At 40.3% G+C, this 22,601-nt stretch overlaps 1 protein-coding gene across 1 annotated transcript in view; it reads right to left on the reverse strand.

The window, feature by feature from the left end:
• Nucleotides 1-22,601, reverse strand: part of LOC124798427 (solute carrier family 35 member F5) — a 166,061-nt gene that overhangs the window by 102,365 nt on the left and 41,095 nt on the right. The window contains 1 exon segment of the mRNA XM_047261833.1: nucleotides 8,676-8,813. Coding sequence (XP_047117789.1) covers nucleotides 8,676-8,813 — 138 coding nt within the window.

The raw sequence follows: 22,601 nt of genomic DNA on the forward strand, positions 1-22,601 counted from the left end.
TTGCACTGTTAATCACTTAAATATGTTACCTTGACAAATGTATTCCTGAAATTTCATTACTCTTCATTAATTGGTTTTTGGTACTGTAATTTATTTCAGTCAGTGTATTCCAAAATATAATAGAAGATGAGGAGGAAGTCTATGGTAAAGAAATAGAATATCCATGGGCGTCCACAGAAATTTCTCGAGGGTAAAGAACATTAGGGGGAAGGGGGGGGGGGGGGTGCAAGACTCTAAACTTGGCAATATTTATATAATTAAGTTGGGGCATTCTGAGGCATGTCATGCCATGAGAACTAAATTTTATACATAATGGTTATATGCTCACAGGAAATTACTGCTAGAAGTGTATTTGTATGTGTATGAGAATTCTGTAATGAATAAAAGCTCTATACGCCAGATTGCAGGTTGAGGGTGGACCAAGAGCCTCATCTACCCCTCCCCACTTTGCAGACATTTAAGAATAATCCAATAATGCAGTCAAAATTTCGCAGAGCACTGAATGATATGAGCTGAAACAAGTGAACAGGAGCCAACAAAATACCCTTGGGGATATCATACTCTGAGAGACGTGTAGGAACAGGAAGTTTAATTGAGTTGGTGTAAAAAATCCATGAAACTAGTACCACACCATTAGATTTCCAGAGAAGCATTACTATCACATTGTCAAAGAAAGCACAGGTGAAAACTATCAGATAATTAGCCAGACAAGTAATGCTGTAATAGAATCGGTGAAAGAACATCCTTGCAGTGGGCATGGTGTGACTGCTTCATATACAGTATCTACCTCAACCAATCATGTAATGTTATTTTGTGTGTATGTCCATGGCAACGCCTAGAATTGTCACAGCTCCACAGATGACTACTGTTTTCACCTGCAGCCATTTGCAGTTGAGTTGAATGTTGGCAACAGTGCTGCCAGCTGTCAGGGATCTTCTATTGCTGACTCTACTATAATTAATTGCTGACCAGCATAATAAGAGAATAGGACAAAAAATTGAAGACATCTGCACAGAGATGAGTTTTGTTTCAGGAGGGGTAAGGTGTCTGATAAACAATTATGAGACTGCACTTTGTAGTGGAAGGTAGATTGATGATAGATCAGAATGCCTTCGTAGTATTTGCAGACCTAGAGAAAGCCTCTGACAGTGTAAGGAGGAATAAGATCTTCACAATCCTTGGAAGACAATGGCTAAAGTGCAGAGACAGAAAAAAATCTACATCTACAAAACATAAAGGGGAGTAATAAAAGGTTAAGGAGACAATACAGCTGGTAAATACCTTCCAGTACTGCTGACAAACAATTCCTTGCTTCATCAGAGGAGAGAGGGGGATAGGTTTTGGAAGGTCAGAAAGGACAGCATGCCTCTAGACGAGGACAGGTGTGATGTGAGGACAAGGGAAGACAATGATGAAGGGAGACAGAAGTGTCAGAGACAGTAAAAGGTCAAAGATAATATACTGGTAAGCACTATGCCAGCTGTGGTTCAGAGGCAACAGGGGACATAGTGACACATAAAGAAAGATTGAGAAGAAGATATATGATAAGTGCATTTAACATACAGAGGTGTACAAAAACCATAATAACTGGAGGGAATCTAAATTAGATTGAAAATCGATGGAGGGAGGGAGGGAGGGAGGGAAGTGGGTTGTACAAATGGTGCAAGGGAATAAGGCAAAAGGGTCAACAACAAAATTCTTAGGTCTGTCTTAAACTGCGGATCAATAAGTGACTGTTTGCCAACCATAAGGTGCATTAATGAAATGTACATATTCATTAACATCCATGCTGCAACAAATGATAAAAATTAGGACTTTGAAAATATAGACAAATTCTGGAATGCTGCAGATACCACAATGGGATACATTCTAGAACAACACCTGTAAATCTTACTGGGTGGACAAGTAGTACGGAAAGTGAAGTCTCTTGTGGCGGTCTTCTTTGTAGCAGTGGTTTAAAAGAAAAACATCTTTTGCATGCTACAAATAAAGTTTTTATTTTACTTCTGGACCCAGACAATACTGCTGTGCATTACCCACCATGTAAAAAGTCCAAAAAAAATGAAAAACTGTTATTTCAATTATGTGAGAAACATAATATTCAGCCAATGTCCACGCAATTCAGACATCTGCCCAGAAAATAAATGACAATAATGATCAGCAGTGTCAAACTTTTTTATGACAGGCTTATAAATTTCATAAAAAACCACGCACCAATCAGCATTCAACAACATGGTTTTAGTAAATCTTTATCCACCCAGACAGCAATTTTTGAACTGTTGAACCACATACTGAAATCAATTGACCAACATAATATAGCTGCAGGTATCTTCTTAGATCTCTCTAAAGCCTTTGACGTACTAGATCATAAAATACTGCTTGCTAAATTGGAAAGAAGAGGAATAAGAGGTGTGGCTCACAACTGGCTATGCTCTTACCTACAAAACTGCAGACAGAAGGTATCACTTCAATACGATATTAATGTACAGAATAAAATAAATAACACAGTTTTCCTCTCGGAGGAAAGAACAATAAGATATGGTGTTCCCCAGGGTTCTGTTCTAGGGCTATTACTTTTCCTCGTTTACATAGATGATCTTGTTGAACGTATGAGCCCACAAAAAACTATCCTGTTTGCTGATGATACAAGTATAGTGTTGACTGGATCTAGCCCTGAATCCCTTCAGACAATATCTGATAACTCTATGAAAAAACTTTCTGAGTGGTTTAACAAAAATGGCCTAATTGTTAATAGTGGGAAAACTGTATGTATCAACTTCCATCTAATTCCCACATCCAGTCAAAAAACTATCCAAGTAAAGTTAAATAATGATAAAATTGAAAATGTAAATGCAACAAAATTTTTGGGCCTATGGGTCCAACAAAATTTAAAATGGGACACACATATAAACAACTTATCAAAGAAACTCTCATCATTGTACTATGGACTAAGAATACTAAAATCTACTACAAGTAAATCCACACTAATGCAAGCATACCATGCGCAGTTCCACTCATTGCTCTGCTATGGAATCATCTTTTGGGGAAATCCAACTCACAGCATAAATACATTTAAACTACAAAAAAGAGCACTGAGGATAATCTGTGGCCTCAAAAAGCTGGAATCCTGTAAATGTCAATTTATAAAATTTAATGTTCTAAGCATCCCATCCCTATTCATTCAAGAAACAATCCTATTCACCAGGGAATACCTCTCAAGAACAGGCAAATTAATCCAAAACAATGATATACACACTCATTATACCAGAGGGCAATCTAATATCCATCAAATTTTTTCAAGGACATCATCATACCAAAAATATATAACTCATCTGGGTGTCGTATTACACAATAAAATTCCAGAACAAATAAAAACTGCTCCAGATCCAATATTTAAAAATAAACTAAAGGCTTTCTGACAAAGCACTGTTTCTATTCAGTACAAGAATTCCTGGAAATGAAAAATTATAAAGTTCCTTTGTAAAATACTGTGATTAGAGTAAAACATTCTGTAGGCAAAATAATAACCTAATTTCTACTATACACAACTATGTTTCAGTTTCACTTCCCAAAATTTTTCAACTCGCTTTTGAATGTACAAGTACACATGCTATTAGTGTTAAAACTTAATTGTCTGTGAAATCTCAATGTTAATTTCATGTTTAATGTAGTTTTTAAATGACATTGTCCTTCTGTTGTGTTTCCAGTTGGCATTTTCACTATTCTGTAATCTCAGTGATTATTTGTGTAAATTTAAAGTAGCACTACATTGCCTACATATTTCTTAGTTCCCCATGTAAATTTTTTGTATCTCTGTATGTGAAGTTACTATATTTATCAATGAACAATTTTGTGTACATTTTTTAAAATGATATTTGTTAAGAAAAATGACTTGTCCTATATCATGTGTACTTAGTACAATATGTGATCCACAGGATAAATGAATAAATAAATAAATAAATAAAACCTCTTAACAGAAAGAGCAACAGAACAGCTGTCTATTGATTCACCTCTGTGTCTTGATCCACCACCAAAAACTACAGGAAAAAGAAAATCATTTCATGGAGCTAGCACAACCAGTAGAGAAGGACTCTGAAAATACAAAAAGACAATTGGTACACACTGCAAAAGATATAAATAGATCAAAATGATAAGGAAACATGTTTGGTGGAATGAGAACTTAGAACAGACATTGAAAGATAGTTCAATTGGTTGGAGAAAATATTATGCATCCAAGAAAGAAGAAGACCAGCACATACTTGCAACCCAATGATCAAAAACAGGAAAGAAGATATGCTCTGAGAAACTGAAATATCAAAATTAGCTAGTGACAAAGATAGAGCAAAACTATCAATGAAATGTGTTCTGTGAATATTATAGAAATATTAAGGGTGGATATAAGGACACAAACAATATCCCTGTCTCCAAAGGAAAAATGGAACCTTCCCAACATCAAATGGAGAAAGCCATGACATCCAACAATGAAAAATCCAGGGTGGAATAATAGCAATATTATGACAAGGATAGATTGCTACTCATCATTTAATGAGGATGTTGAGTCACAGACAGGCACAACAAAAAGACTGCTAAACAAGGCCAAAAGACCTTCTTCTGAATTAGACAATGTGTACACACACACACACACACACACACACACACACACACACACAAACTGTCTCTGGCTGTCAAGACCAGACTGCAAGTAACAGCGCATGATGGGAGAAACAGCACATGATGGGAGAAGCAATTTAGGTGGTTGGGGTAAGGAGGAGGTTGGGGCAAGAAGGGGGAGGGATAGCAGGGTAGGAGTGGAGAGCAGCAAAGTGCTGCTCATGGGAGCATACAGGGACAAGGTGGAGAGAGGGTATGGCAGCTAGGTGCAATCAGGTTAGACAAAGTGCATGGATGGGGGAATGGAAAAGGAGAGAAACAAAAATACTCAGAACATGGGTACATTGGTGGAATAGAAGGCTTTGTAGTACTGGAGTGGGAGCAAGGAAGAGGTTAGGTGATTGAAGGACAATGACTAATGAAGGCTGAGGTGAGGAGGGTTACAGGAACAGGGGACACATTTCTGGGAGAGTTCCCACCTATGCAATTCAGAAAAGCTGGTGTTGCTAGTAAGGACCCACATGGCACAAGCTGTGAAGCAGTTACTGAAATGGAGAACATTGTGTTGGTCAACATGCTCAGCAACTAGGTGGTCCAACTTCTTCTTGGCCACAGTTTGTTGGATGCCATTCATGTGGACAGACAGCTTGCTGGTTGTGAAGTCCATGTAGAATGCAGCACAGTGGATGCAGCTTAGCTTGTAGATCACATGACTGGTTTCACAGGTAGCCCTGTCTTTGATGGGACAGACGATGCTTGTGACCAGACTGGAGTATATTGTGGTGGGAGGTTATATGGTATAGGTTTTGCAACCACATCTCTTACAGGGATATGACCCATGAGGCAATAGTTTGGGAGTAGAGTTTGAGTACGGATGGACAAGGATATTGTGTAGGGTCAGTGGGTAGCAGAGTAGCACTGTGGGAAGAGTGGGGAAGATAGTAAGTACAACATTTCTCATTCCAGGGCATGAAGTGAGTTAGTCAAACCCCTGGCAGAGAATGTGATTCAGTTGCTCCAGTTCTGGGTGGTTCCTCTGTGGTCAGGTGGTGGGACTTACGAGATGGTGGGTGACTGGAGAGATAAAGCATGCAAACTTGTTTCTGTACAAAGTTGTGAGGGTAATTAACAGTCTGTGAAAGCCTCAGTGGGACCTTGGTATATTTTGAGAGGGACTGCTCAACACTACTGATGTGACAGCTACGGGTGACTAGGCCGTATGGAAAGGACTTCTTGATATGGAATGGACAGCAGCTGTCGAAGTGGAGGTATTGCTGGTTGGTTTGATATGGAGGGAGGTACTAATGTAGCCATCTTTGAGTTGGAGGTCACATCATGGAAGATGGCTCACTGGATTGAGGAGGACCATGTGAAGCAAAAGGGGGAGAAGGTGTTGAGGTTCTGGAGGAATGTAGATAGGGTGTCCTCACCCTTGATCCAGAATACGAAGTTGTTATCAATGAATCTCAAGCATGTGAGGGGTTTGAGATTCTAGGTGATTAGGAAGGGTTTCTCTAAATGTCCAATGAATAGGTTGGTATTGGATGCTGCCAAGCAGGTGCCCATTGCCATACCCTGGATTTGTTTGTAGGTGATGCCTTCAAGGAGAAGTAATTGTAGGTGAGAATATTGGTTGTAGTGACCAGGAAGGTCACCACAGTTCCCAATGCCTGATGGATTCTAAACCTACTACTGCTAGGAGTAATTGCTCTGCAGCTGTTCACATACTGAGCAGAGTGCTACCAAAGTACATGCACTGCTGGAGTGACCTTGAAGTAGCCAATCACGGCTCAAGATTCAGGACATACAGTAATGACCGCAATGCGAAACACTAATCAGCTCAATATCACTGCCTGGCAAGGATTTTAGTGAGCAGTGGGGCAAGCAGCAATGGTGCAGGCTAAATGGACCAGTAAGATACAGGGCATTTGACTCATCACTGCTGTGCCATGCCAGTGAGCAGCAAGCCACGAGGTCGCAACATAAACGCACACTTAGAAATCCATACTCCTGAACACTGTAAGATGTGCCAACCTAAACATGAAACAACAAGAGAGGAAGAAAAATCTGGAAAAAAAATTTGGGAAGCACTTTCTTAATACCGACTCATGCAGTTTGGTATGGTTTTAGTCAAGGGACACCAAGAGATGAAGACACTAAACAGATCCAGAGGGATGTAGGTTGCAGTAGGTACAGGGAGATGAAGAAGCTTGCACAGGATAGAGTAGCACGGAGAGCTGCATCAAACCAGTCTCTGGACTGAAGACCACAACAACGATATAGGTCAATATACTACAAGGTATCACAGTCTTTTTTTAAATCAAAGAAGATATTGTGGAGTATAGACAACAGGTACAAGCCATCTTTATAACAGACCCTATTCAGTTCAATCCTCAATTGTGGGTTGGCTCTACCAAAATCCACAGTAGAGATCAACAAAAGACTCCCCATCTCAACAGAGAAACACAACTGCCAGTTAACCATTCATAAAAGCAACTTACAAACATTTGTGATATAGATGGGTCTTAGCTGCCCACGAGTTTTGCTGAAACAATCACACTTAACCTCTACCCAGTTGGGAGCTTGCTTTTACACCAGATACAATTAAGACTGCAAGAATGTGATTCTTCCTCCCCATCAAACTGTCGACATTACTATAGTGGAATGGTATGTGTGCCTAATCTATGGTGACATCCATACCATAAGTGCAACCGCATCTTAGTAGTATATATGAAGAGTTCCCTGAAGAAAGATGGGCAAGCAGCCTATTCAGTAGTTGCACGGGCAACAGCCTGAATGACTGACTGATCTAGCCTTGTAACATGTTATATTTTTACTGTAAATGCTGAAAGCAAGGAGAAATTAGTAATTTTATTTCCTGAGGACACACAGCCTACTGTATTGTGGAAAGCTACATCAAACCAGTATTCAGACTAAAGACTTAACAAGTTCACGAAGGTTGTGTCATAAATATACACCCAGAAATTATAGCATTTGGTTGCATACTCTGTAGGGTCCGAGTAGTGTGTTGTAGCCAAGGCCCAGAGCACTGTGAAGTTACCAATCACTGATAGGTGTGTTATATGGTTTCAGACCTCAAGTAGTGTAAGACAGGTAGATTTCCTCACCCACTTTTTCTGTGGACTGTCCATACAGTTGTCGGATGCAAACATTCGAGCAAAATGTGTGGCAAAGAGTTCTGCAATAACAGTAGATTCAGTATGCACATCAACATCTACACATTACAGAGAGTAAAATCCACAGCTGTATATACGTGAACAGTCAAACCTATAATGCTGTATAGTGTGGTGCTTACTAAAAATGTCTGCAAGTATGAATGTACAGACACCAACTGAAGCTCTTTCAAGGGAAAACTATTTTTAAAATTACCAAAGCTGTTACATAGGGTAAAGATAAGCTTCAGGTAATCAAATTTCCAGAAGGGCAATACCTATTGCTGGATAATATGATAGCTGTCCAAGTTCTAGTACGTGGTAAAGATAAAGTACGTGGTAAAAATAACCATTACAGTTCCACTGGGTGACAATTGTAAATGCACCCAGGGGTGGTGGGAAGGAGGCAAAAAGATAGCTCCTGTTTTGGCCTCCGCTTGTACTTGTTGAGTAGTAACAATGTCTACATGTAGAATTTCAACACCTGTCACATCAAGAATGGGGGGAGGGGGTGACAATGCTTAAGTACAACTGCACAGTGGGTGGAATATGTGTTACTTCGCCACAGCATATTACTGTAAAATTTTGAAATAATGGAGTACAAACTCCAAAATGGGAACAGGACACAACTGATCCACAATGAATGAGGGAAAAGAAAGTCTGGAGAAAGTAAAGTGAATAACTGTAATTAGTGTTCTAGGGATGGTAAAGCACCTAGTCATTAAATATCACTAGAGTGCAATAACTGGTACTGCTTTAAGACCATTATCTATAAATAACAAAGCATTTTCTAAGCCAGTTAAAGAAAACATACACAAATACAACATTATAAGTATACTAAGGCGGGATACATTAACAACATTAAGAAGTGAAGCAGTAAGTAATACTCACCATGTATGTAGCTGGTTTACTGCACTGATTCCGCCATGGAGGCCAAATGCACAATCCCAACAAGTAAAGTGTGAACATCGATGTCTTCACATAGGTGCTGAAGAATGGCTTCTCAAACTCTGCATTATGATAAATGTACTGCAAACACAGATGAAAATATTCCATCAACTGCAGTCATAATATTTCCAGGATACATAATTATAGTCTATTGTGCAGTCAAACACACACAATAAAATGCATCCAACATACATATTTCACCATACTACTAACTTGGGACTTTTTAAAATATGTGGTACTTTACTTCCTCTGTTCTACAATGCTTTGAGTTCACTAAAAAGTGTTGGTGGTTAGACAGGTGTGGGAGACAGTCACGGTCGGATGGAATTCTTGTAATCGAACTTGTCAGTGGCTCATTTTAGCTATGTATTGTACTTCTCAATACAATCAGATAAATGGATTACTCCATATATGCGCATTCTTTAGAAATCATAAAAAAAGATTTTGGTTTCTTTGATTATAATTAAATAAATTGTAGAGAAATGTCTCATTTATGTAAAAAATAAAAAAGGAATGCATAATGAGGAATTATTTCAAAAAAGTTGTGATCAACAGATTTGTCATATGCGGTATAGAGCAAAGCATGTCACTGTTTATCTGCTGACGAACTTCATGCATTTGATTTTAATGATTAGTAAAACGAACAGAAGACGTCGGAACCTCCATCCATCTGTGACTCTTACACAGTCCCAACACTGGCTATCTGCCAAGATCCCTTACTTCCAACCTTGTCTCATCTTCCTAAGTCCATTTTCAATAACACTAGCCTCCCAACAGAGGAAAGAACACTCGTGTGCAGCCTCAAAACAGATCCTAACTTCTTCATCTTCCACGCAGATTGAGGTTCCATTACTGCCAGAATAAACTGTAGTAACTACCTAACAGAAGGTATTCACCAACCGTCTAACTCTTCCATCCACAAGCACTGCCCAAGTGATCCTGTCTCAGAACAGTAGCATGACCCAGTCCCTACTCGAATTCCTAGCCCCACTCCAGAGAACATCTATCCTGAATCAACCTTCTTCCTATCCTTCCCTCTTTCCAAAAAAGGAATGCACGCACACCCACCTTCTATATGCTCCTCAAAATACATAAAACAAACCGTCTGGGCTGTTCCACTGCAGTTGGCTCCCCATAAAGAATCTTTACCTTAGGTGACCTACAGCACCAACTCGCAGCCACAGCCTTATGCCCTACTGCAAGTACAACACCACCACCTTCCATCACCTGTCTATCCTCCCTGTTCCATTATCACCCAGCTCTCTCTTTGTCACTTTCAATGTCACTTCCCCATACACTAACATCTTCGAAGTCAACAGCCTTGCCATTACAGAACAGAACCTCTCCTAACACCCTACCACCTCATTTCTTAGATAGATGATCAACTATATCATAGATGATCAACTATATCATTATATGCAACCTTTTCTCCTTCAAGAAGAAGATATACAAATAAACCTATGGTATGTCCACCTGCAAAGGCCTAGTTGGCCAAAAGCTCACTTTCTGACAGTCTTTTCTTGTGCCTATCTGCGACTGAGCATCTTCACTATACGGTGAGTAGCAACTATCCTTATCATAATACTGTAAGGCATCCTTGTATGCTAACCTGTTTAAATGGACAACTAGAAGACCCTTCTAGCCATCCAAGATATTACACCCCTTGTCTGGCTGAGATTCATTAACAAAATCTTCAAGATCTGGAATCAGGACCAAGGCACTGTTCTCATTCTTCAAAAGCCATGAAACCTTTTCTCCTATGCATTTCTCTTAGTCATCTTAAACTTAGCTTATCACCTTTCTGGACACAGACCACCACTCTCAAACATGTCCATAAAAACCTATGTACACACAAATCCAACCAACCATCAACAGAATCTCCACCTATACAGCTCCCACCCCTCCACAGTAAAAAGATCTCTCCTTGTCATATTAAATCTCCCCCAATTACGACATTATGCAATTCATTTAGTTTGATGGTTTAAAGTAGCATTATACATTTTTTTCACATTTTCTGTCATCAGTTAGGTGTTCATTTGAGCAAAATTATTGCCAAATCACTTTCGCTTGTCACACAAGACACACGGAATAAATGAGAGCAGAACAATCACATTTTGAAACTTTGACAGTCTTGTTAAACAGATACAAGTCAAAAAGTGTGCTCTTCTTTGTAAAAGAGTGGCAAATACAACGTAAGTTGTCAAAGTATTTGCACTGCCTACATCGCAGTGAATGCAATGATTAGAGCACATACTTATTTAAAGCATAGCAGGAGTAAGCAGCTAAGAGGCTAGTTCAACCTGGAGGATGACGATTTGTATATCTAGCAACATTTAACAGGAATTCACAGCACTGCTACTATAATCACTGTAAATTTATACAAAACACAGGCTTTAAAATTTTTAGTTCAAGAAGCTACCCAGCAATAATATCTAAAAATAAACAGACTGAGAAAAAAGGACAGAAGTAACGATCAACAACACAGAACCAACCATCGCGGGAATAAAAATACACAACTTGCACCTTTCAGTTTAGAGTAGAAACAAGTTAATAGTAACCATAACTGTGGTATTGCACTTATTGTTAAAAATTTCAGTCCTTGGTGACTGAAAAGGTGTAGTTAATGATGTACATCAGGTAATGGTGAAACCCGAACTGAAGACTACATTGTAGTGAGCAAGTGCACTATAGCATAGTAGACATTTTGAGTTACAGCTACAGTAATATTAATAGCTAACAATATGGAAAACTAGCTTGTGTGGTTGTAATAATATAGCAAACAGCATTGAAATTTATTTCTTGTGTGATAAGTAGAGAAGTTTTGGGAAACATGGATTTGGCACAACAAATCAATAACCTGACAAAATCATCTTGGGATTCCATCTAGGTGGCTGCGTTAAAATTCCACAATGTTTCAAGGAGTTTCACTATCATCTTCTGCTGAAGTTTTGAATTTATAAAGTTTTGAGATTATGTGAAAATCCCATACGCAGGGTCTCTCTCATAAGAGTCATGAGATGCAATTTCTCTGGGACAGGGACAGTAAAACAGAAAGCATAACCAGTACTCTAGCCACAACTGAAAAACAGAAAGCATAACCAGTACTCTGGCCACAACTGATTAGCACCACATGGTTACATGCTAGAAGCAAAAAGTGCAGGCATAGCAACACATGAGTAGCCTTCAGAGTAACCTCTCTTAGATACAATACACTTCTTCCAGAACTTTTTCCTATCTTAGAAGCCATTCTGGAACTCGCTTTCCGTTATGGTGTTCAGCTTATTGAGCAATCCTGTTTTTATTTCATCAATTGTGGAAAAAAATGTCTTTTCATGTTTTTTTGCCGCAAAAATACAAACAAGCATTGAGGTGTCAGCAGGAACACTATCATGATGCTATTTCCACGAGTGGTTTTGTCACAGTTCTGATTGTTTCCTTCAGACTGCTTCACACAAACAGTGCATAACTTCTGGGTAGTATTTAGTCCTTATTGATTATACAACCATAAGGCAGGAACTCATGATCCACTGTCCCGTCGTAATCAAAGAAAACAGTGAGAATTTGTTAAATTTTTTCCGGTCTTGGCTCTTCAGGCAGTTTCCACTGGGACGATTGGGCCTTGGTTTCGGCATCATACCCTGTGTACCCACGTTTTGTCAGCTGTTATAACCTTCTCTAGAAGTTCTGAATTATTGTCGACTTCATTCAAAATCATGGAGCAATGTCTATGCAACATCGTTTTTGGTCGAAATTCAGTAACAGCAGAACAAACTTCTGCTACATGTCTTGTGCCCAAATCATTAAATAAATAAATAAATAAAATAAACCGGCATGAGCTAAAGCATATGTCAACATCATCAGCAACCTCTCTGATGGTGATTCGACAATTTTACAGAATCGTTTTCTTTACTTCTTCCACACTGTCGTCAGTAGTTGATCCAGGGTGGTCATCATCTTCAGCATCTTCTTGACCCTCTTTAGAATGTTTATACCGCTCATAAGCTCTTGTCTTAGTCAAAGAAGATTTGCCCGAAGCCACAGTGAACATTTTGAATGTGGTGTTACACTTTATTCCATTTTTCAACTAAAATCTAATGCAAATTCTATGATTCATCTTTTCTGAAAGTAAAACTTCACCAAGCACTCAAAAACACACATAATCTTTTCGACTGTCTACAATAAACTGAATAGTCAAAACAGCTGAAATTCAAAAATACATCAGGAACATACCAACAAGATAAAAAAATTGAAAATCGAATGTATAAGGCCTGTGAAATTAAAAAATTCCCGTTAATTTTCGATCACACCTCACATAAGCAGACTAAAGCGACAAATGAAAATTTATACCAAGGGATTTAAACACAGATTGCCTGTTCACTAGGCAGATGCACTAATCACTATGCCACCCTGGCACTGTGGCTTTGCACAACTGAACAGGCTATTCTAGCACACCTCCCACCTCAATCCACGTTCCCATTCAAGCTTCAGCCCGCTTGGGACTGAGGGTGGAGGTGTGCTACGGTATTCTGTGCAGTTGTATAAAGCTACAGTGTCAGTGTGGCATAGTGGTTAGCTCACCTGCCTAGTGAGCAGGACACATGGGTTCAAATGCCAGCATTGGTACAAATTTTCTTTTATCGCTTCAGTCTGCATGTATACATCGTAGATGCCTGAGATTTAAAAAGGTCTCTAAAATCATACGGTTTCATTTGCATTCAGTCTTGCCAAGACTCACGAAGCATTAACTGCTGGATGAAGTCTTAGCATGTAGCTGCCAGTGTAGGGTTCCCCACCACACTTAGCTGGTAACCCTCATCCCTTTTGACGAGACTGTCATGGAGCCTTATCTCAGTTTATTCTTTAATAACATCTTTAAGCCTCAGGAGTATGCATCTAATGTGTTCCGGGGAGTGTTGTGAGATGCAGTGCTGTGTTTTCTTGATGTACTCAAGGCGACACTCGCAAGGGATGCTATATATACCACATATTTGCAGCGCAATTTGTCCTTTATTGATCAAGCATATATTTAGACGCACTTGTCCGGGTCATTAAGTTAAAGTCAGCAGTAGCAGAACACAGCCTAAACAAAGGACATATGTTCGAATTTGGGAAAATAAAAATATTGTGCCACACTAGTGGCTTTAGGGTGAGCATTATTAAGGAACCAACTGAGATAAGGTTCCATGACAATCTCTTCTATAGGGATGAGGGCTACCAGTTAAGTCTGGCATCGAATCTTGCACTAGCAGTTATATAGCTATATGCCCTGACCATGCCCAGCAGTTGACGCTTCATGAATCTGTAGAAGACCAAATGCATTGAGAGTCGCACGGCAGGGATGCCGACCACTGCATCAGGGGGGAGAGTTGGGGAGATGTTGCCGCCACTTAGGTATACATATGGGATGCCCGAGTAATCTCAACAGTTCATCAGAAGATGAAGAGTGTGGCAGTCATTGAAATGTCTCAAAATTTCAATGCAGCCGCCTGGAAGGAAGCCCACTAATATTTTGTCAGTAGTATATGCCAGGAAAGTCTAAATTCACATATAAATGACTACTCTGATGGAAAAATTAAATAATTTGACTGTGACACTGATGATGGTTTGTTTTGCTTTAGGGTGTGAAAACAACTCAGGCCATAAGTGCCTATATCAGAACCTTACAACACTAAGACGAAAAAGGAGTTAAAAGTGACTACACGTTAATCCCAATCAATGGAAGAAAAAGAGCAAAGAACAGGGACTTCCTCATGGAGAAAGATTCACACAATATGCTGCAGAGACAACAGAGGTCCAGAACTAAAGATTAAATTTCCTTCACCATATTGCTACAATGGATAAAAGGTAGAACGCAGTCAACAGCCCATATGTCGTTCACTAAAATGGCGAACAACTCAGATGGCAAACATACACTAGAACATAAGTGATTAAAAAAGGGCCACTTTGACAGGAAATGGCAAACCGCCAAGGCTGATGACAACAAGCACACAGTGGGTGGAGGATCACCAATTAACAAATGGCAACAGCTAAAATGACAGTGTCCAATACGCAAAGTAGCTAAAATGATCTCAAGGTATGAATTAAAAAATGCCTTCAGTCACAATTTTTCATGTTTTATCCCGTGCACGATGCATTTCGGACCCTGTGGGTCCATCTTCAGGATCCGAAATGCATCGTGTACTGCATAAAACACAAAAAGTTGTGACTGAAGGCGTTTTTTAATTCATACCTTGAGTGTATTGAGTAGTCACGTTTGAAGCTGCAAAATATTGATAAAATTTTTAAAAAATAAATAAATAAAATGATCTACTTGTAGTGAGATGGCCAAAAGGTGGTCAGCCAAGTTACTGAGAGAGGTTTAATTTCTCGGAGCTTGTTCCCATGAAGGAAAGATCAATGCTGATGCCAAAGTGACACCACCTGCTGACAGATGGCAACATGGAGACCATAGGAAGGAGTGGAAGAACTAGTGGGCCAAGGTATAATGATTGCACCTTTGACAGCAGCATCAGCAACCTAATTTCCCATCAGACCAATGTGACCAGGGACCCACATAAACATCAAAGTGGCTCCCTCAAAGGTGAGCAAGTGAAAGCTTTCTTGGACCCATTGGACTAAGGTATGGATTGTGTACAGCACACAGAGGCTCTGAATCGGTGCAGATGACACAAATGAAAAGACCGTGTCACTGGATGTACTGCGTGGCCTGATACAGAGCTCTGGAATTCCATAGCTCCAAAAGCTGATACCAAAAATTGTCAGCGCCAATGACAAAGGCACACCCAACATCACACTCATTTTGACAGTCATCAGGATACACAAAGGTACTACCGCTAAGTTCTGTGCGAAGGTCGAGAAACTTACAGCAACAGATCAAATCTGGAGTAGTTTCCTTAGAAAGCAAATGAAGTCCAAGATGAACAAGAGCCGCTGTACAAATTCAAGGTGGTGAAGGGCTCACACCCACTGGGAAAGTGGCAGGCAGCCGGAGCGATAGCCGAAAGGGAACTCCAGGAGGTAACAGAGAAGAGGGAAGTGCACTGCATTCGTAGTCAAAGGAGTCATTGAAGAAGGCACAGTTTGGGTGGCTGGGCATGGCAGACAAATGACATGCACATCTGCCAGGAGAACATCACTTCAGTAAGATAGCTGAAGTTCGGCAGCTTCTGCATATAGACTCTCAACCCGGCTAGTGTAAAAAGCACCAGTGGCCAAACAGATTCCACAACAGTGGATTGAATTTGGATGGTATAAGATGAACAAACATGCAAATGGATGAACAAACATGCAAATGAATAAACGAAACACCCATAGTCTAGTTTTGAATGGACAAGAGACTAGTACAAATGGAAGATGGTGGTCTGATCCACTCCACAGGAAGTACCACTTAGGACACGCAGGACACTGATAGACCGAGTACAACAGGCTGCCACATAAGACATGTGAGAGCTACAAGAAAGTTTCCTATCAAGCATGAGCCACAGGAATTCCATAGTTTCAGCGAACAGAATATCAATAGGCCCAAGATGTAAAGAGGGTGGAAGAAATCCATTTCGCCACCAGAAATTCATACAAACGGTTTTATCAGTGGAAAAGTGAAAGCCCTTGTCAATGTTCCACTAGTAAAGATGATCGAGACATTGTTGAGACGCAGCTCAAGAAGACAAGTCCTTGGAGAACTGCAATAGATTGCAAAATCATCAATGAAAAGGCAGCCAGAGATGCCTGGTGGGAGACAGGCCATGATAGCATTAATGGCTATAGCAAAGAGGATGATGCTCAGGTTGGAGCCCTGGGGCACCATGTTTCCTGTTTAAAGATGTCCGACAAGGCAGAACCCACACGCACCTTGAAAACTCTGCCTTTTACAATTTCCTAAAGAAAATGAGGGAGATGTCCTTGGAAGCCCCATGTGTAGAGAGTATAGAGCATACCAGTCCTCCAGCAGGTGTCTTAGGCCTTCTCCAAATCAGAAAACGTGGCCATAGTCTGGTATTTCTGCAGAAAGCCATTCATGACATGGATTGACAAAGTGACAAAATGATTAACTGCAGAATGGCATGGTTGAAATCCCCATTATGCAGTGGTTAGTAAACAGCGACACTCAAGCCACCACACCAGCTGGGCACGAATCACCTGTTCCATCACTTTGCAAACACAGCTAGTGGGAGAAACAGGGCAATAACTAGAAGGAAGGGGTTTGTCTTTTTGGGGCTTGGTTATGGATATGACAGTGGCTTCATGCCAGTGTCTGGGAAACATGCCACCTGCCCAGATGCAATTGTACGTATGAAGGAAAAAGTGCTTGCCCACAAGAGAAAGCTGCTACAACATCTGAATGTGAACTTCGGTCGGCCCTGGAGCAGAAGATTGAGATGAGGTGAGAGCATGATCTAGCTCCCCCATAGTAAAGGCGGCATTGAAGCATTCGTGATTCTGAGAGAAGACAGTTATCACCTGACCCTCCACCACTCTTTTCCAATTTAGGAGGGCAGGGTGATAGGGAGTGGAGCTCAAAATCTCCACAAAATAGTGGCCTAACGTGTTGGAGATGGTAATGGGATCCACAATAGCATCATCTCCTATGGTCAGGCCAAAAATTGGAGAATAGACCTTGGCCCCAGAGAGCCGTCAGAGGTTGGCCCACACGACAGAAGAGGGAATGGAACTGTTAAAACAACTACTACATGAAATCCAGCTATACTTTTCGCTATCCCGACAACACTGTGCACACAACTGTTTGTAACAAATGTAGCTCGCCATCATATGGTAACAATTACAAACATGGAGATCACGTCTGCACCGTGGCACACTGCAATCCAGCGAGAGATCGGGATACAGTGCAGTACAGGTGAAGTGCGGCGAATGGAATGTTCTGTGGTGGTAAGGATAACTTTTGTACGATATTCTACCTGGTCATTACAACTGGGGAAGTGTTGTTCGCTGAAGGTCACCAGAGAGGAGTAAAGCCTCCAGTCAGTCTTAGAACGCTGCCAACTTGGTTTATACATATGCGGGGTAGTAGTTAGCAAATGGATAGCACATGGGAGATGGTCGCTCAAGTATGTGTCAGAGATAATGGACCACACAAGATGAGAGGCAAAACAGAATGTGAAAAACAGGAGGAAATATTAATACTGTGATAAGTAAAACAATAAACTGGTAGCCAAGATAGCAGGAATTCTTTTTATTCCATGATTACTGGTTTCAGCAAAACTAAAGCCGCCATCATCTGACCTTCCTCGATCCGATGATGGCGGCTTTAGTTTTGCTGAAACCGGTAATCATGGAATAGAAAGAGTTCCTGCGGTCTTGGCTACCAGTTTATTGTTTTACAAGCATCTAGATTGCTCCCACAGGGGCACAATATGCTCCCCACAAAACTATGATAAGTGGTGCAAAATTAATCTAAGCCATTGGACAAAGGATGAAGCTAGTTAAGTTGCAAGTCCAGATACATTTCTTCTTGGTTGTTGGAGATCTGTTACTTGACTACATTCTGGAGATTGATTTTTGAATGACAGTAATGCATATATTTACTTCTCAGGCAGAAAATTTTGGATGTATGTTGAGGAAGGTGTAACTAATCTGAATTTATTACAATCCAATGCCACACATGGAAGGTTCTGCGATCAAGAAAAAACGCAAGTAATAGATATAAAAAATATGCCTTTAAAAGATGAATATAAAATGGAATGAACAGAACTAAAAGTATTGGAATCAACTGCAGATAAAGCAAACATAAAAGATTATTTGAAAGTCATGCACAAACAAGAACTGAAAGATGCTCTGTGTAACTATTCACATGTTTTCGGGGACCAATAAGATATTATTAAAGAATCAAAGCTCAACAAATCTTTTTAACTTACCACTTATCCAACATGCAAAAAAAGGTCAGAAGCTAACAGAGAAATCAGACAGATGCCAGACTGGCATATAATAGAAAATTCAGAGGCCATATTGTACTCTTCCTGTAGTTGTATCAAAACCAGGAGGAAAAGTTCCTCTAGTTTTTGCATGCAGGAGCCAGTTTTAGTAGTAAGTCACAAGATGTCTGGAAAATTTGGAAGAATATCTACACTGAGCAGCATTATCTGTCAAGTTTGGCTGATGTTTGAACAGTGAGAAATTCCCTTGACATAATCACCACAGAGATATACCACATTTACAATCGCTGGAAGACGCTATCAACTTAGAGTCCTACCATTTGGGTCGAATTTAAGTGCAAGTGTGTTTACTGCAGCCCTGGACCTCTATTGGAATCTTAATTTTTTGATTGCATGCATGTTTCTATGGATGACTGGGAAGGAGGGGCTGTGGGGGCTAGAAAATCAGTAAACATCAAAAATCAAAATCTGGTACAAAGGGTAATTAAATTTCTTGGTCACATCATTTCATTAGAACTAATAGTACCAGGACAAAACAAGAAAGCTGCAGTAAGAAATTTTCCTACACCGAGTAATAAAAAACAGTTGAGACCATTCATGGGCTTGCATAAGTTTCATTGAAAGTTTTTTTCCAAAACAAGCCCTGAATAGTGTTAGGGTATGATACAATTTTTTAATGGATGAGCAGATAGCCAATCAGCCTTCAATGCAATTAAGTAAGAACAACTAAGGATAAGATGTTTATCACCAGGATTTAAGTCTTTATTTTGGTCTGGTGACAGATGCATCTTACATCCATTTGGGAGTTTATTTGTTTCAAATACAAATTATTAACAGAGAAGTGAAATTTTGTACCACAGGTTTTGCGAGCAAAGCTGTAATAGCTTGTAAGAAGCAATAATCCACCAACAAACTTAAAGCTTTGGCCACAGTTTGCGCATTCAAGCGATTTCATTTTTATTTAGCAGGTAACCTTACAAAAATATACAGTAATCACAAGGCATTCAGTCTTTACTTACAATTAGTTGTAAAGTATTACATGCACATTCAGCATGATGGTCACTATATCTTATGAGTAGAGTTTAGAGACAGTTTACATCAAATGAGAGTTGAATATAGTTGTGGATGCACTATCACAATTAGCAGAAGAATTAGAAGAATCATCTCCACATAATGGAGTGAGTACAAACTTATAAGCTTTGTTGATGAATGACAGAACATACTGTAATTATTTTACTTTCTGGATAGATCTAAAAACTTGAGTCAGATGAAAGAGGAATATCCTGCTTTCGCTAAATAAAAGAATAACTGAAAAATGAGCCACACGACAAGCTTTCACAGAGACTTGTTATTTCACAGAAGGCTGCCTGACACAGAGATAGTATGCATTCCCAAGGAGACTGAAAACAAGATGATTTGGCACATACACTATGTATGAGGACACTTTGGTGTCATTAAGTGCACTAAAAACATAAGTAAATAGAGCTACTTCCACAACATAAGGCAGGAAGTAGAAAATGATTTGAAATCTTGTTTGTGTCATAAGATAAAAGGCAAGTAATAAATGCAGGAAAAGGAAAGCTACCTCAAATTATTCCCACTAAAACACTTGAAGTAGTTGCTTTAGATATCTGTGGTACCTAGTTTACAGCACGAGAAGGACTTAAATATGTTTCTGCTTTATATGATGTGTTCCTTAAGAATTTGAAATTATATGTTGTAAAGAATGCCACCATCACTGAGATAACTAAAAGATTTTATGATGTTTACTGTCTGGTATCCCGGCCTGGTAAGTTTGAAAGCCCGCTGAATGGCACAGACCTCAATGGTGGCTGCTACTGTACATGGCACTACTTTGATCTGCAAGCACTGCTGCCAATGCTGTAGTGCTGGTACACAGACATGCCCATCCTGCCGACCTATCAACAATCACAACTAACCTTTAAAGTCAGCAGCACCACTTGGTCAGTCAATCTTGACCCCTGTGCCTCTGTACTGGTCTCACTACACACCGTTGTTTGGTTCTGGATCTGTTACGTCTTAGGTTTTTGATCTTGGTTTAATTGTTGGACTTGTTATACCGCCATGCCATCTCTGTTGATTGTCTTTCTCTTGTTGTTGTCGTCTACCTGTTTATTTACTCTCTGGCGGCTCGCCGTTGATGCCCTCCGCAAGTCTCGCAGGTTCTTGAATCGTTCCCGGTCTTGTGTGATTTCGGTCACAATAACTGGCGATGAGGTAAAATGTTAGCAGTGTCCCATGAACGCAAATAGTAACTGCAACAGCTGCTCTTGCTGCAACAATTGCAACAGCAGTTCCAACAGCAGTTTCAATAAGAGACTGAACTGCTCAGTCAGGAAAACCATCTTATGTCGGATTCCTTGTAGGTTCAGGGTTCCCAACCCATCCAGGAAGTGGTCACTTTCCAGGTGGAGAGCCTACCATCTGCATTTCCACCATTTTAACGATGCCAAAGAGGACTGGGACATGTATTTGCAGCAGCTGAAATGACACTTCACTGCTTTTTGGGTTTCAGATGACACTTTCCAACGGTTGCTCTTCTTTTCTTGGGCTTCCCTGGAAACGTTTTTCTTACTAAAGAGGTTGGCTCTACTCTCAAATCTGGTTGCACTCACATTCAAGGAGATGTGTTTGTTGCTGTCAGATTATTACTTGCAATGGTTTCATGGGGTCACATTGCACCTCTAGTTCCATCAGTACCACAAGCAATCTGTGGCACAACCCAGGCCAAGTTTCAGTAGAGGCACAAAGGTGGCACAATACTGTCAAGCTCCTGGTAGGGAAATGTGTCCAAGATAACCTGAACTTCAACTGTGACCGAGGATCCAAACAGCGAGAGGACGCCCAGACTGAAAATATTGGCAGCTGAGTGACTACTGGCAACAGAGTGATCAGCCCTACAACCTTTAGATATGTAGATTTTGCTTCTGCAGGGATTCACAGTACCTAATTGTTTGATAAAAGAATACATTTTAAGTATGTAGCATTGACTGTGAATTGATCCCGGAGAAGAATCACTGTCGCCATATACGACCTATGTACGGGAGAACAGGGCCAAGTCAAGGGAACCAAGACAAGCATATGTTTGGAGGTTACTCAAGGAAACAGTATCCCCTGTGTCCACCTCGAATAGGACATCCTGATTAGCTCACTGCTTCTGAGTGATGTTTTTGTAGGGATTGATTCACTGTTGCAATTTCACTCGTACAAACCAAGCTTGCACAACTTCCCATGGACATTCTTTAATCTCAGGTGTAATGGTCCAATTGGTTCCATATCCGGAGGAACGTACTGCGGCCCTCAAACTAGACAACCCTTACCAGTTGGATAATGTTTTGAAAATTGTTTTCTTTCAAGGTCATGTAGGCAGCAAATGAATGGCTCACAACTCAACCTCAAATAGCTGCTGCCTTGGTGCTGGAATTCTTATAAGTTTTTTTTTTCCCTGAGTGTCGTCATGAACTGTCAATTTCAGATGTGTCAATGACATTTGAACAGCCTGTCATGTCCCATCGGCGTATGCATCAGGGTCTCCCATCATGCCCTGACTGCTTCACAGAGCACCCATGTGTGGACTGTCAGACTGCTGGATGCACTGCCCCTGCTGTGGGAAATATGGGCATCACCAGACTGTCTGTTGCCAACTGCCACGACAGTCAGATGCCAATTCCTCCAGCATCACCAGAAGGTGCATCATCTTCAGGCAGTTGTCTCTCAGGGCAATCCGTCCACCACTAAGTTGTTTATCAGCCTAATGATTGCTAGCCAGGATATCCATTTTCAGGAGCTATCATTTCCTTGATTAATCTCCAAACGTAAGCTTATCTTGGTTCCCCTGACTTGGCCTTGGTCTTTGATACAATGATCGCATATGGTGACAGTTCAGTTCCTATTTGCAGTCAATTCACAATCAATATTACTTACCTAAAGGTTGTAAAGCTGACCACTCTGTTTGTTTTTG

The sequence above is a fragment of the Schistocerca piceifrons genome, chromosome 5, assembly GCF_021461385.2.
Source record: "Schistocerca piceifrons isolate TAMUIC-IGC-003096 chromosome 5, iqSchPice1.1, whole genome shotgun sequence".
Taxonomy (NCBI): domain Eukaryota; kingdom Metazoa; phylum Arthropoda; class Insecta; order Orthoptera; family Acrididae; genus Schistocerca; species Schistocerca piceifrons.